Raw genomic sequence first — 16,183 nt, 5'->3', positions numbered from 1 at the left:
TTTGAACACTTCTTTCAGCTTCTTCTCCGAACCAATATTCAGTAATCGTTTCAGTTTCCATATGAGAGTCAACGACAACATTGCTTGTTGTACTGATAGCTTAGATGCGAGGTCGAAGCTGTCTGCCAGGTTGGACTCTGAGAAAGAAGGAATGAAATAATCGGAGTCCATTCCAAATGAGAATTTGCATATGATGTCGAAGGAGAATCTTCTGATGATGTCCTAATGTCCAACAATCTATATTGCTTGTCGGAGAATAGAGAAATGTGTGCTCTTGGAGTAGTTGTGGAACTTGGTCTTGAGGATGTGGTGGATGTTGTCGGGGGTTGGAGGTGGATGCTTGTGGTGGGTCAAGTACGAAGGAGGTGGGTGTACCAATCACAGAGATTTAGAAAGTGTGTGGTTCATGACATGTTGAGGTAGGTGCGACACGCATGACAGTTACACCATGGCTTGATTTTGGAGTTGAAGAGGAGGAAGAAAAATATGAAAAAGAAGATTGTGAAAGGTGAAGAAGGAGAGTATGAATGTTAGAAATATGTGAGATACGATGAAAATTGGAAAAGAACAGTGTGGTTTTCGAACAGACGGAATCAGTGATCATTTTGTCCTCTGTTAGAGTTGTTAGGGACCAGTTTGTTTTTCGTTAGAGTTGACGGAACAAAGGACCTACGCGATTGACATAATTAATTATTAGAAATCAATCGAATAATTAATTTTAGTTAAAAATAAAGTGTTTGGTTCAAAATTTTTTGAGAACTAAAATAAAAAAAATTTTTTTTTTTGGTCAAGGGTTCTCGCAACCTTGGTACTAGGGGTGTTCAAAACCGATTCGGACCGAACAAAACCGATCAACCGAACTAATAAAACCGAAAACCGAAAAAACCGAAAACCGAAAAAACCGAAAAAATCATGTTTTGCTGTTTTTTATGCGGTTCGGTTCGGTTTTCGGTTCTGACACTAAAAACCCTAACCGAACCAAACCGAACCGGTAACTAAAAAACCATTAAAAAAATCATTAATTAACCCAACCCATTAAGCAGCCCAATAGCCCATTACCCCATGGCCCACGTCCACACCCCCCATCCGATAACCCTAGCGCCCCTATTACCCCACCCCCACACCCCCCTGCAGCCAAAACTCTCAAAGAAACCCTATTACCCTAACCTCCGAGCAGCCCCTCCCAGCCCCTTCCATCCCCGCCGAACAGCGCCTCCCTGCAGCCCCTCCCAGCCTCGCCGAATAGCGCCTCCCAGCCCCTCCGATCCCCGCCGAATAGCGCCTCCCAGTAGCCCTTCCCAGCCCCGCCGAACAGCGCCTCCCAGCCCCTCCCAACAGCCCCTCTCAGTCCCGTCGAACCAGCGCTTCCCAACCCCTACCATCCCCGCCGAACTAACGCCTCCCAGTCAGGTATTGATTTGAATAATTTCTATTCTATGTATTATGTATTTGTTGTTGATTTTAATTATTGTTGATTGTTCATTTATTTGTTGTTGATTTTTTTAAATGGGTAATAATTTTATTTTGTTTGAATTTTTGCTTCTGTTTGAATAATTTTTGTTCTATGTTAGTGTATTTCTAAAATTGCTGGTTGTTGTTGATTTTTCGATGCATCAAATGTAACGGACACAAATGTGAGGAACCTCACTCTCAACACAAATGTGTGTGGCCTTCCTCTCCAGTGGAACATTCCATCTTACCGAGATGGGCTTCCATGGCGTGTGTTACGCGAGAGAGCAGGGTCATTTCTCAATTGTTCTGCCTCTGGAGAAGAAGTAGCGGCCATGGTATCTGTGGCTGATTGGCTTTGTGGTTGGATTTTTCGGGTTGATTGCAGTGGTTTATGTAGGGGTTCTTTGTTTGAGACTTCTGCAGCTGTCACAAGAACTCAGCCAGTTCTTGAGAGTGGTGTTCAGTAATTTTTTTGTTAGTATTGGTTCAGTTACTTTACTGCTTTTCTCTTTGATAAACAGGGATCTTCTATTATTATAAGCAATGAAGAAAGCATTTGTATCTTCATCATAACATGAAATTCCGGTTTTCTTTTTATACTAAGATCACACTACCTTGTTATTACTCCCTTCAATGTCTGGCACTATACTTATTTTTCGCCATGATAAACATGTATTCGATCGTCAAGGAATCATCAAGAACGGACGTGATATATTTGTGACGTGATATATTTGTGGTATTTGTTTATGCAGTTTGTTCACAGCTTCACCAATCGCCACTGTCTCTGCCTCTTGCCTGCCTCTGTTCCGCAGTTGTCACAGATTTTAATATATGTTTTGATTTTTTATTGATGAAATTGCTAAGCTTTGAATTCTGTTAATGTGAAATTAGGATTAGGTTTAGGGGTTGAATTCTGTAATTGATAAATTTGGATTGAGTTATATTCTTGCTCTGAAATTGAGGTTAGGGTTTGTGAAATTGGGACAATTTAGGGTTTGGTCTCTGTTAAATGTAAATTACTTTTTTTATTTTTTTGTTTATTTAAATCTTTTTTAATAATTAAAAAACCGAATAAATCGAACCGAATCAAACCGATTTTAATTGGTTTGGTTTGGTTCGGATGATCTCGACAAAAAAACCGAACCAAACCGAATCGCAGTCTTAATAAACGATCGAATCGGATGACTTTTTCCTAATTAACCGAACCAAACCGCACCGCGAACACCCCTACTTGGTACGAAGTCAAGTCTCGTTCCCGTAGAGTACTTTTCGTGTTCCCCAAATAAGCCCAAACAAAATTAGACTTGGAGACAAAGCAAGTGCCTTCTTCACTGCTCTCGCTTGCTTCCCCTTCCACTCCGAAGCTCGCTTTCTCCTTCAAACGGTGCGTTTTGTTTTCCCTGTACATTCCTCTTTCCATTCATTATTTACTTCTCACCTTCGTTGCGTTCCCCATTCTTCGGTACTTTCAGCCATTTGTTAGTTGAATCTGAGCAAATGATCGCATTTTTTTTTATCGACGAATTAAAATTTTGATCATAGTTGTTTAAGAACTAAGATTTAATTATCCATGTTGATCCTCTAGGTTAACGTAGCTTTCACTATTTTACATAGATTGCTGCATTTTCAGTAGTCAAGATTGGTTTTGGGTTTAGGTTTAGGGAAAATTTTCCCCCTCATTATCTTCAAAGCAATGGCATGGCTCCTACAGTTAGTGTTGCTTTCAAGCAGGGTATTTTTTTTCTCAATTGTCATGCGAGATATTGGAAGTTGTTGCTTAGAGCCCCTAAGTTCAAAATCTGTCAGATGGGAAATATGCGAAGAAATTTGATTTTAGAATAGCATATATTAGAATAGAATAAAACTAGCTGAGTTCTTCCAAACTTGTGGAGTTTGGTGTTTATTCTAGAATCTTAGCGTGAGAAGTTTGTTTCCTTCTTCGGTAGGAACTTATTTAGTAAGCGACAAATGAACTCTACTGAATCCTTATTCTTTACTTACACTGAATACCTAAGCTAAGCCCAAGAAGTGTTAAGGTCAGTTACATTGGTTTGTATCTTTGATTGTGACAAGTTCCAGTTAGTTTTCTCTATTTGATGAGTTGGACTCTGCTTTTGTACTGGTTCACGCGGAAATGGTGCTTTGATATTTTTTGTATTTTGATCAACACCCATTAGTTCGCAATTGAGAACGCTTGGTGCTGGCTTAAGCGGGGATTTGGTAAATCTGATTGAAGTTAGATTGTGATCTGCTGCTTTGATTTTGCTATCATGTGCCATAAAATCTTTCCAATGATATGGCTGATAGGACTCATATATTAGTTCACAACTGTATTTTAGTTAAATTTGTTGAGGTCGTTGAATTCAATTATTATGGATGAGATATCAACTCAACAAGCCATTCATGCTTGTCCTTGGAAGTTTTAATCCTAGGCTTGTACTTTGTTTAGACAATCAATTTCTATAGCCTTTCATGATGGTTCTTCCATTTGGTTTTGGGAGGTTGTTTGGATGAGAAATTGCACTATCACCAGATTTTCTACCTTGCATAACTTGCTCTTAAACTGTTTGAAAGAGTCTCATTTGTTTGGTGATTCCTTCTACGAAGAGGACACGTTTACAAATATGGTGATAGTAGCAGACTCACAAGGAAAGATCTACACAAGGAAGGGCAAGGGTAAGGATGTCAAGATAAATCAGCTGAGTTAGTTAGCTATATATTTATATATACTTAGGGAGAATGGAAATGGCAGGAAATTAGTTTCTGGTTGAGGGAAGCTTGAACGACTGTTCTAACATAGATCACACTGATCTTGGGTAGAGTTCTTCACTAAAATACATACCTATACCCTAAAATTTCAAGATTTCAGGGTTCTCTTTTAATGTCAATGGAACACTTGTCTGTAGTAATGTTGATTGGATAAAAATACCCCTTGTAATTTTTTTCTCTTTCAAAATCCTTGATATTCTATTAATGCTTCATGATAATAAAAATTGGTCTTCAGTTCATTGTCACTACACGCATGTTTTGCATATGGTTTGCTATCTTTGTGTAGTCTTTGCTTTTAGCAGATCTTGTAGGTTTGCATAGAGAAAAGTATCAAAAGCTTAGATCTTTGATTTTTTATTTTTCTGTTACTAAGAAATACATTATTGATTCCTCTCTTCTTTAGTGTTTCCTTTAAACTAGAAATCAGGGAATCAATATGTCGCGAAGATATGATAGCCGTACAACAATCTTCTCCCCTGAAGGACGTCTTTATCAAGTGGAGTATGCAATGGAGGCTATTGGAAATGCTGGTTCTGCCATAGGGATCTTATCAAAAGATGGTGTCGTGTTGGTTGGCGAAAAGAAGGTAACATCCAAGCTGCTGCAAACCTCTTCATCCACTGAGAAAATGTACAAGATTGATGATCATGTTGCATGTGCTGTTGCCGGGATAATGTCGGATGCCAACATCCTCATCAATACAGCTAGGGTCCAAGCACAACGCTACACATATGCCTACCAAGAGCCCATGCCTGTTGAACAGTTGGTTCAGTCTCTTTGTGATACTAAGCAAGGATACACCCAATTCGGTGGTCTTCGACCATTTGGGGTCTCATTCCTGTTTGCAGGTTGGGACAAAAACTTTGGCTTTCAACTCTACATGAGTGATCCTAGTGGAAACTATGGCGGTTGGAAAGCAGGAGCTATTGGTGCAAACAACCAGGCGGCTCAGTCAATACTGAAACAGGACTACAAGGATGACATTTCGAGGGAAGAAGCCGTGCAACTTGCATTGAAGGTATTAAGCAAGACTATGGACAGCACAAGCTTGACCTCAGAGAAGATTGAATTAGCAGAGGTTTTCCTCTCACCTTCTGGAAAGGTCAAGTATGAAGTTTGCTCCCCAGAGGCATTGAATAAACTATTGGTGAAGTTTGGGGTGACTCAACCAGCAACAGACACTGCCTAGTTTGCTCTGCTCTTCCATTTCTGATGCAGGTTTAATTAATGACAATGCTTTTATTTTTGTAATGCAAGTGACATTGTATTTGCTACACCTATAGTTGATTTTCAACACAGATTGATGATATTTGCTTTCTTGTTGTTGACCTATGATGATTTGTTGAACTTTCAATTATGTTTTATTGTGTTGTATGACTTATTGTGTCAATTTGTGAAATTAAATTTGTTTTGGTATTTTAGTGCATATTACTGGTTGAAAATAAGATAGAACCTTTTAGTACACGGATTATGACTAGGATAGATTGGTTTTTTAACTAGTTTAAAAACCAAAAAACCAACCAAACCAATCCAATTGAATTCTGTACGATTGGATTCCTACCAAACCAAACTAAAGCGCACCACGGACACCAGTAGTACCAAAACTAAAGCGCACCACGGACACGAGTAGTACCATGCAGATGAACCACAATAAACTGAAAGGTCAGTGAATAATTAGTCTTAATAATATTGTTTGCATTTTTCAATTTCTTAGCAGTCAATTTGGGAATTTCATAACCTTAGGTTTGCTATTTGGCATTCACTCTAAGGTTATGTATCTGTCTAAGATACCAAGAGTCAGCTAGTGGTCACTGAATTAAGTTGTCACTTGTCAGTGTCCTTATGGATTGTTTCAGTCAAACGGAACAAATAATCAAAAGCTCAGCAATTCAATTACTATTTTTCCTTGGCCACTTGCATATTTTTTATGTCACTAATAGTTAAAACATGCTTTGCTTTTCCATGAAGCAAACAAGGTAATGTCATATTGTCATGCATTATTCCAAGGAAAAAAACTTAGTATAGAACACAAAAAGAGAAACAAAGACAAAATATAAAAAGTCACTAGCACATGTGTGATATTTTGAGGATTAGGAGAGGCAATATGCTTTACACTTATACACCCTCAAAACCAATTAGAGAGGGGAAAAAAATTAAAAAGTAAAAAGTAAAACTCTAATGACTATATTGCCATTGCATATTCCAAATTTCTATAATCAGTTTTTGGTCATTGATGGAAAATATAGGCATAGAGAAGCTCATTCCAAGTGTCAGAAACTCCTGGAAGGCACCAATGTATGCAATCTGCATAAGTTTTTGGGTTAGAAATCTGTTCTTCTGTTAGAGGCTCCCATTGCTTCCTATAGATAGATGGGTGACCTTCTTTTCTATACTCTGAGAGCTGTGTGATGTTAAGCATCTGAACATTCAAGCCTCTTGATTTCAAATCTTGAAGTACATTTTCCACCACCCTCATCATTGATGGAAAAGTACCATTCCCCCAGTAATCCTCTTGTGTAATCAAATCTGTTTCTTTGTAGCAGTTTTCACCCTTCACTCCTCCCCATTCATGAGCCCTGCAATTTGCTTAACTTGTATTACAAATATAGCAAACAGAGGTGTTGGCATAGACCCAAGTTTAATATGAAATTTTATAGAGCACATTCGGTATTAAAGTATGTGCTAAGATAGCATATTAAACTTGTATCTACACAAAGTTTCTTAATTGATTGTGAGTACAAATATAGGCAGCATTTTTGCAGCAACTAAGGATGCGTTTAGTTTGTGCTTTCATTTTCTGTTTTTCATTTTTAGTGATTTTTGTTTTCTAGATTTTGTGAAAGAAAAAGTGAAAACAGTGAACAGAAAATAAAAAATAAAAACACAAACCAAACACACCCTAAGAATTTCTAAAATCATAAACATCTCATATGGAAACTCATCATTAAACTTAACATCATAACAAATAACTTTAATTTTTTATCATAGTTTTAGATGGGTTCTGTCTCCCAAAAAGGCATAGTGCATAAGAAGGGAGGAGTTAATGTGAAAATAAATACCCATAGATAAATATGCAAATATCATAATTATATTATTCTTTTAAGGTTGGTGAGAAGTCAGATTGTAATTAAACCTTTGGTGAGTGGGTGACATGCTAACAAAAAACAACTGTGTCTTGCTACGATTAACATGGACCTCCAACCAATCTGACCAAGTCCTCAATGCCATTTCATAGACTCTCACCATTTCAACCCTTTTGTACACTGCATCTGGATCTTCAAATGATCCCCACCTACTCATTTCACATATTGTAATCATATAAAGAAAAAAGAAGAGGAAAGAGCTATGTTATTTGTATTTCAGGATTTTCACATATAAAATAAGGTAGAAATTTATATGCAGTTATTTTTTTGTAAAGTTGATTGTTAAAAATTATTAGATAATTTGATGTATTTGACTAAATTGTTATCTAATAATGTTTAGATATTAACTTTTTACATAAAGAGATATATATTAGTTTCCACCAAAAAAATAAACACTTCTATAATCAGACATTGTAAGGGTGACTAGAAATTAAATTAGTATTTGTACTTTGGTTCCTTTCCTTAAGTTTAAAATATTCTGATTGACCATTATGCTAACAATATAACTTTTTGGAAAAGTAGTTCTATCAATGGAGTAATAGTACCATACTTCACAAATATCTATAACTACAAAATTCAATATTTTACTCTACTTTTTCTTGCTTAGCTTCTAATATTGTGTGGCTGATATTTATATGGAGCATGAAAAAGCATTTACTCTATATAACATACATTTTTAGGGGATGAAGTTGCATATGAAGAAAAAATTCACCTTTTATTTCTTATATTGGGGAGAAGATAGTGTTCTACAACATTATTAAAGTATGGTGTGTTTAACTAAGATGTGGAGGACATAAATCGAACCATCAGATTTGTTATTTAAAACATAAATTTGCTATTTAAAATATAAATCTAACCCTCAGATCTGTATACTTCACTCAAATCGAATCCTTATATTTCATTTTTCTTCTCTTTTTAACAAATCTAGCCGTCCGATTTATTCTATAACAATTTTTAAAAAAATAACTTCATACTAAAGAAAAACACCAACCCTTTCAATAATTATATATTACACACCAATTTCCTCCGTATCGAAAAAAATAGCCAAAAAAATTATGGGCTAATCGAACATAACCTAAAATTTAAGTATAATGAACTTATTTTAGACAACAATCTACCCATTTTCAGAAAGTTCATGGATTTATACTTTGCTTATCATTAAAATTTTAAAATAAATAACCAACTTGGGTTTGTTTAGTAGTGAGTTCACTAATCCACTTAAGTAAGTGTTGGAGGTTTGAATTAGTTTAAATCTGTAATGGATTAATCTTTAATCTGCCGAATTAAAAAAATCATGAGAAACAAAAAAAATTAAAAATTAAAAATACGCCACAAATCCAAGAATAAACTACAATTACACCCTACATTATATTTATAGTTTATACCCCCAATGTTTATACATACACATTTAAATACATAGGTCATTTGATAATTAATAGTAATAATAAGAATAGTAATATCTATACAACTACTTAGTACTTACTATGTTTAGAAAACATTTCGAAAACACAATCATTATTATACAAATGGTGGTTGGAAATTAACATTGGAGTAGTTGTAGATGATCACATAACATAGGCAATAAAGCAGTAAATTAAATTAGTTGATGAAATTAAGAAAGTGATGGTTAGGTAAAAGATGTGTGTATACTCACAGAACATTCATTGCACGCCTTCTCCACCAAAGGAAAGTGTTGAAGACCAGAATGTCTGCATCAGTCCAATGCCTAGCATGCTTCTCAATGCTCTTGACCCTCACAATTCTATTTGCTACTCTATGGTTTATTGGATCATCTGAGTTTGATTCTACTAGTAGTGGGGCCCAATAGAACTCTATGCTTGCATTGTATTCCTTTCATTTCAATTTTGTCAAAGTTAACATCCATAAACTGTTATTTAGTCACATAATAATAAGTTGTTTTCTTTTGCAATTGTCAAATGTTGGCTAATTAATAATCAAACCCATGTGTCTAATCAGAACTTGTTTCTCTGCTCATGTTTTGAAACATGAGAAAATTAAAGAATTAGTTTAATAGTAGTGTAGTGGGTTTTTTCAAGAATAAATTACAATGACTTCGCTCTTTTATATTTAGTAAAATTTATTGTGATTTTTCTTTATGAATTTGATTTTACTGCATTGTTAGTACAATGTAAAATAGTTTTATACGTGCATTCAATTATGTAACATTCTATTAATAAAAATAATTATTTTTTTATATTAATTACGTAGTCATTTAAAAAGACAGATGTAATTTGACGACTGTGTAAAATAGTTTACACCATCAATACATTAAAATTAAATTTTTTTTATTTATTCATTAGTTGATATTAATTTCCTTTAATTTCAGGAGAGGACAAGATTATATTTATAAGTGTTTAATATTATATTTCACAAAATATAAAACTATATATCTAAATTTTAAATTTGATCAATGTTTAATTTTAGAAATAAAGAAAAATTAATTTGGATTTCAAGGATATCAAGTGAATATATAGTCATTATACTTGCCATAAAATATATATCATAAATTAAAACTCTTTTAATTATATAATCATATTAGCTATAAAATATATTTTGCATAGTATTTTTTATTAGGTTTAATTATCCTGTCAGTTCCTATAGTTTCATTAAATTTTTAATCAGGTAGGTCTTTTATACTTTTTTTTTTCTTTTCAATTAGATCCCTATACCGTGTCATATTTTATAATTAAGTCCCTACCGTGACAAAAACGTTGAAATTAAGGAAATATTCTGTTAAATTATATAGAATATTCAGTCAAGTGTTAGACATATTCATTTTGTTTGACAGAATATTCTGATAATTCTAACGTTTTTGTTACTATGGACTCAATCAAAAATAAAAACCTAATTAAAAATTCAGTAAAAGTATAGAGATTCATAGGATAATTAAATTTTTTATTATTGTTTATTGTTCCATGTTCATGCGACAATAGAAGCAACTATATATAGCTCTATTCTTCTTCTACTTATAATGCCTAAGATTACTTACTATGGCCTTAAAAATACTTAGTGATCCATTGGCAATGGTGCGCATTGATTTAAGAGATGGGAGCACTGAAGACTCAACAAGGCAAACCATTGAAATCCATTGGCCTCTATTGAGTGAATCCCCAACAAACACAAGCCTCTTGTTCCTTAGCTTTTCAAGCATTGCTGTTGCATTGAACCTATAATTATTATATAACACAAAAAGATGGGCCACATTCAACAAAGCTAAAAAATATAATATAAATTGACTAAATTAATACATTAAAAAAAAAACTAATGTATGGTAAAATATATCGTTTGTTATTGAAATTTGTTAAAAATTTTAAAAATATTCATAAGTTTTATGTTGTTTTAATTTTATTCTAAGTTTTTTATTCGTATCAAATATATTCCTTACAGCTAAATTTTCAAAAAATTTAGGACTAATCTAGTAATAATACATGACAAATATGTTTGGTTTACTTGTGTTGAAGGATGTTTTGTGAATATTGTTACTGAATTGGTCCTAAATTTTTTGAAAAATTAGTCGTCAAGAGTATATTTGATTCAAATAAAAAAATTTTAAAACAAAATTAAAATAAAATAAAACTTAGATATATTTTTAATAAATTTTAAAGACAAAAAATTATGTTTTACCCATTAATTATGTATCAATAATTGTCTAGAGAAGTTTGAATGCTTTAAACAGTGTAAAAAAACTAATTTTAGTGACAATAGTATTATATTATGACCATTTTTTTAAGTTAATTTTTTGTAACAATTATGTATTTATTATTATTATTATTATTATTATTATTATTATTATTATTATTATTATTATTATTATTATTATTATTATTATAAGTTATAGAATTTTTTTTAACCTTAAGAAAGGTTTTTACCGATAATTAATAACTGTCACTAAAGCTTTAGCTTTTAACGACAAAATAAAAAACGATTAATAATATTAATTAGGATAAATCTATTTACGGCAATTATAGCCGCCAAAGCCAAAATACATTACCACTGAATTAAAATTAGTTGTCTCTGAGCAATAGTCTTGTCAAAATATAGGTCTATAGTACTAATATCTGAACAAAAATTTGTCTCTTAACACAAACCAACAATTGTCTATCTAGATATGTATTGATGATTTTTCAATGTACTAAATTAGTCAAACTAACCTGAAAATTGAAAGAATAGATATCATAAAATTATAATTTTCCAAAATTAAAAGAAAAAATGTGATAATAAGCTAATACTTAATTAAGGGGATGGAAATTAATTAATTAAAAGACCTTGGTATGTGACATTGGTGTGGCTGCCACCTCCAATTCTGGTAGCTAAGGTCCTTCCTTCCAAACTTCTCACAAGCCAATTGATCTGACATGTATGTGCATTGCTTCTCTTTGTATAATGGATGAGTTATGTTGTCAAAAACCCACTTACCATTAAACATGTTGCATTTTGATTCTTCAATAATTGATGACATACTATTACTACTACTCTCTTCAAACCATTCTCCTCCTTCTTGTGTTAGATAAACGCCAGTCACAACTACAATTGTTGTTAGTACTAAAACAAGTGATTGAAATGTGCTTCTTATTCCTCCATTATTAGTACTAGTGTTTCCTAACACTATTTCTTGTGATGCCTTATTTGCCATTTATTACAATAATTGCTTGCACCTTTCTTTGTTTTTTTCAAGATGCAATGCAATATAATGATTCCTCAATTTTAATTTTGAAGCTTTCTTGATGATGGATAGTGAGGTAGAAGATTATTGTCATCCATAGCCAAACATGTCCCACTGAAAATGGTAGGTGGAGAACAATGATGCATTTAGAAGTTTAGTGTACTTGATATTTCTTAACTCATAGTGTTTTACAATAAGAATCAGATAATAATGTACTATATTCAACATTGACTAATTAAAATTTAGCTCCAATTTATATAGATTAAAAATTAATGTTAGATGTATAATTATTTGTTTGCTTTCTATTTAAGATTTAAATTTATAGAATAAATAATTTTATGAGATAATGCATATTAAACTATTTAGAAAGATATTTTATGCTTCATCTACTAAACTTTACTATATACCTTACCTTATTTTATGTGGTTTAATATGATGGCAATTATTTGAAGCACTATTTTTTTAAAAATATTCTATAGTAATTATGTTGTTTGGAACTTTGATTTGATATGATATGATATGATATGTGGAGGGAAGGATCAATTAAATGATATATATTAAGGTTATGTTGTTGACGTTTTCACAACCAATGACATTGCTTGAAGAATGGTCGAAGCCCTTACTGTCCTCTCCACTATCTTAAGTCCTTTTCTACCTCAAAACACAAATGAGGAAGAGATAAGAGAAACCAACAAAGTAGTGTCACTTTCTTAATTCCCTCATGTGTATGTATGCATGCTTCATATATCAAATCTTCTTTTTTAGTGGGTTAGCAAACTAAGGTAACCACATACTAGGTAGATTTATTTGCAACTTTTAAGAGTGTTTCTGGTAAGAGTTACATTTGCAATTTACTCTTTTAGTATACTAGTATATTTTTGGGTTACGTGTTTGGTTGTTGAGGATAAATATATAATAAAAAGAAAAATAATTAACGAATTTAGTTAATATGCACGATATAATAGTATACAATTATGTTAAGCGTGCTATTATTCAATTATATTTAAGAATCTGAACAGACTTTAAGTAGTAGAAAATACAGTACATGCAATAATTGTAATAATACATAATTAGATTATAATATAAAATTTTATTTTGGAAATATATTCAAATTAACCAAAGCATACAGTACATGCATATGTACCAATAATGTACCAATTAGCTGAAATACATAATTAAATCACATAAGCTAATTTATCATGATACTACTTTTTTTTAATTTAGGCTGATAAAAAATATATATAAATGATTATATTTTTTAAATAAGAGTTTTTTTTTAAATTTGGTTAAATTTTTATATTTTTCTTAATTTGCCTTGTGCTAAATTCTTTTTCTTTTGGAATCTTACAAGATTTGAATTTTAGATTTTTCGATTATAAAACTTTGATAATATATTATGATATTAGCTACTTTTCCTAAGTTGATCATAAAAAAAGATATATGAATAGTTATATCTCTACCACAATTATTCTACTCTAATTCCTAATATTTGGACACATCCTTGTGTAAGAAATTACAAATAGTTTAACTTTCTTTATAAATTTTAGTGTTAAAAAAATTGCATACACAAAATTAATTAAATGCTATCAATCATTTAATTTACAAAACTTTTGAATTTATTGATAAATTTAATTATAATATACTAATAGTGTAAAAATTTTTATATAGTCATCTTGTTTAGATAATTTTTTAAGTAATAAATTTAAAAATTAATTATTTTTATTAATATAATAAGAATATATAATTAATTGTTTGTGTAAAATTATTTTATACTAATAACGTATAAAATTTAAATCTTTTATTGATAGTTGAGCCGCATATTTCAATTGATGCATGTACTACTACAGAAAAACATGACTAATTATTTATATAATTTTTTTTCTACAGTCATTTTTAATATATAAATTAAAATAAAAAAATAAAAATTTTTATTTAAGTAAGGAATGAATTAAGGTTATATATATATATATATATATATATATATATATATATATATATATATATATATATATATATATATAAATAAAGGCATTTAAGTAAATTTTTTTTGCAAAAGTTTTAAGAATCTAAATATAATAATGCAGGTATCTTAATTTCTACTTCCGTCTCTATTTATCCACAAAAATAGATTTCATTTCTATGAAAATTTTGTAGATTTCTGTTAATCTCTATTGCGGATAATCTTTGTGAGTATCTGCAAGTTCGGGACAACCATATATGGATGAACTTCTTCTAATAAGGTGAATAATTGGTAAAATGAAAAAATGAATGTTAAATATTTCTTGAATTAAAGTAGTAGGACTTATGTATAATGAAGGCTAGAAATTTAATAGTGATTACATATTTATTTTTTTATTTTATTAAAGTTTCCATAATAATAATTAATATCTTTTCTATTATTTATATCTTTTATTATGAATTAATATATTTTTTTTTTGTCTGTCATGGTGTTTATCGTGGCCAATAGTAACTAATTCTTTATCACTTAAACTTCCAGTTAAAGATTATACATCTAGTAATAAATTTTAGGAACTGAATCCTCACCACTTGATTAAGGGACTAATGATCGGATAACCAATACTATATATACTAGACCTTCGTTTAATTTTGATATACTTATAATATAATAAATTTTATATTGTCATCTAATCAAATTATTTTCTTAAATTTTTTTAAAATAATATATGTAAGCACTATATAATTAATTTTAGTGATATGATCATTAATTTGATATTTATGATTAAATGTTTGCATAAATTTCTTTAATTTATACAAATAAAGCTTTTGTTTTCAATTATACCAAGGAATATCTTTGGATAAGGATGGGTTGAAGATAAATCTATGGCTCAGGCTGTTCATTAATGGAGATCTCATGAAGTCAAAAGTAAAACAAGTTCCGTGAAGACAAGAAAATGCATGGCATTCTTTTTTTTCCATCACTTCTTTTGGTGCAAACTTATCCGAGGTTCCACAACTTTTGTCTTGCCCCTTTTAGAAGTTTTAGTATGAAAAAATACTATGTATTTTGGTATATTTTATTGTTGTAATATTGTTTAGTTGGTCTTTTTTTTATATGTCGAAATTAGGACTTATATATCTATTCTGGATTGTATATATATTTTTCTTTGATTTTTTGTATCAATATTTTTTATCTTTATCATTTTAGAAGTAAACAATTATTATTGTTTTTTTTTTCACAGACTCCTAATTATATTATTATTCTTTGAATATATGTATAAAAGAGAAGAAAAAGTGTCAATATATTCCCATTATTTGAGTTCTCATCACAAAACTTCAAGTTCATGTGATGTGATGATCAACTTGTATCTTGATGAAAAAATATATTTTATCAAGTAAAGTTTATAACAATATTCAAAAATTTTATCAAATTTGTTAGAGATATAATCATCTATATTATCTCTTTTTATTAGTTTAAATTTTTGTGATAAGTGATTTTATGATATGATATATCTATTGTTCAAAAGGTCAATAATTTAATTTTTAATAAATTTCAAAAATAAAAAAATTAGTATAAAGCAAATAAAAAAAGATAATTTATGCAAAAATATATAAAAAAAGAAATGTTAAAAATATAATTATTTATACTGTTTCTTTTTATCTAACTTAAATTTTTTGAATAATGAGTGATTTCATGATATATAAGATTTAACAATGTTATTATTAAATGACTAATAATTATAATAATTTAAGATTTAATAATATTTTTAAATGTTAATATTGCTTGTTCTAAACATGACTAATAATTATACATAGCTTAATTGAAATCCAGTAATGGAATATCTATGAACCTTACCCGTTTGTTGGGGCTTTACAGTAGTTGTACTTGGCACAGCAGTGACAAAATGAGTGATACAATGCAAAAGTTCAATTAAATAATATGGTTACTGACTTGTTGTAAGGTCATTTTCAGAATAATATATAGAGGGTATAGGAAAATTTTCCAATCAAAGTTTTAAAAACTATTAAATTCATTCGGAGTAATAATGAAAAAATATTTTTTATCATTAGCTTTTGCTTTTCGTTTTACTTGAAATGGATACCAAGAATCCATGATATTTCCCAGAGCAAGAAAGATATTTCTTTCTCTCTTAGAATAATAATATGGGAGTTAAAA

The 16,183-nt window shown here is 30.6% G+C and overlaps 2 protein-coding genes across 5 annotated transcripts; one reads left to right on the top strand and one right to left on the bottom strand.

The window, feature by feature from the left end:
* The first annotated feature begins 1,118 nt into the window (after positions 1-1,118).
* Positions 1,119-5,595, top strand: LOC112751021 (proteasome subunit alpha type-4). 4 transcript variants are annotated; one of them, XM_072220303.1, is made up of 3 exons: positions 1,120-1,410; positions 2,205-2,836; positions 4,625-5,595. In XM_072220303.1, exon 3 carries the CDS (start codon positions 4,658-4,660, stop codon positions 5,408-5,410), a length of 753 nt encoding a protein of 250 aa, XP_072076404.1. In that variant the 5' UTR covers positions 1,120-1,410; positions 2,205-2,836; positions 4,625-4,657; the 3' UTR covers positions 5,411-5,595. The 4 variants fall into 4 exon arrangements, with proteins under 4 accessions (XP_025655793.1, XP_072076404.1, XP_072076423.1 ...); XM_025800008.3 differs by lacking the exon at positions 2,205-2,836 and having other exon boundaries at positions 1,119-1,410; XM_072220322.1 differs by lacking the exons at positions 1,120-1,410; positions 2,205-2,836 and adding an exon at positions 3,252-4,128.
* A 584-nt stretch (positions 5,596-6,179) lies between these two features.
* On the bottom strand, positions 6,180-12,072 carry LOC112751012 (protein trichome birefringence-like 34). Its single transcript, XM_025799989.3, has 5 exons — positions 11,651-12,072; positions 10,375-10,552; positions 9,019-9,215; positions 7,355-7,513; positions 6,180-6,797 (listed from the first exon to the last, which is right to left on the bottom strand). The coding sequence occupies exons 1-5, from the start codon at positions 12,016-12,018 to the stop codon at positions 6,449-6,451; spliced, it is 1,251 nt and encodes a 416-aa protein (XP_025655774.1). The 5' UTR covers positions 12,019-12,072; the 3' UTR covers positions 6,180-6,448.
* Positions 12,073-16,183: the final 4,111 nt, after the last annotated feature.

The sequence above is a fragment of the Arachis hypogaea genome, chromosome 2, assembly GCF_003086295.3.
Source record: "Arachis hypogaea cultivar Tifrunner chromosome 2, arahy.Tifrunner.gnm2.J5K5, whole genome shotgun sequence".
Classification (NCBI taxonomy): domain Eukaryota; kingdom Viridiplantae; phylum Streptophyta; class Magnoliopsida; order Fabales; family Fabaceae; genus Arachis; species Arachis hypogaea.
This window is presented reverse-complemented; position numbering and strand designations above follow the sequence as displayed.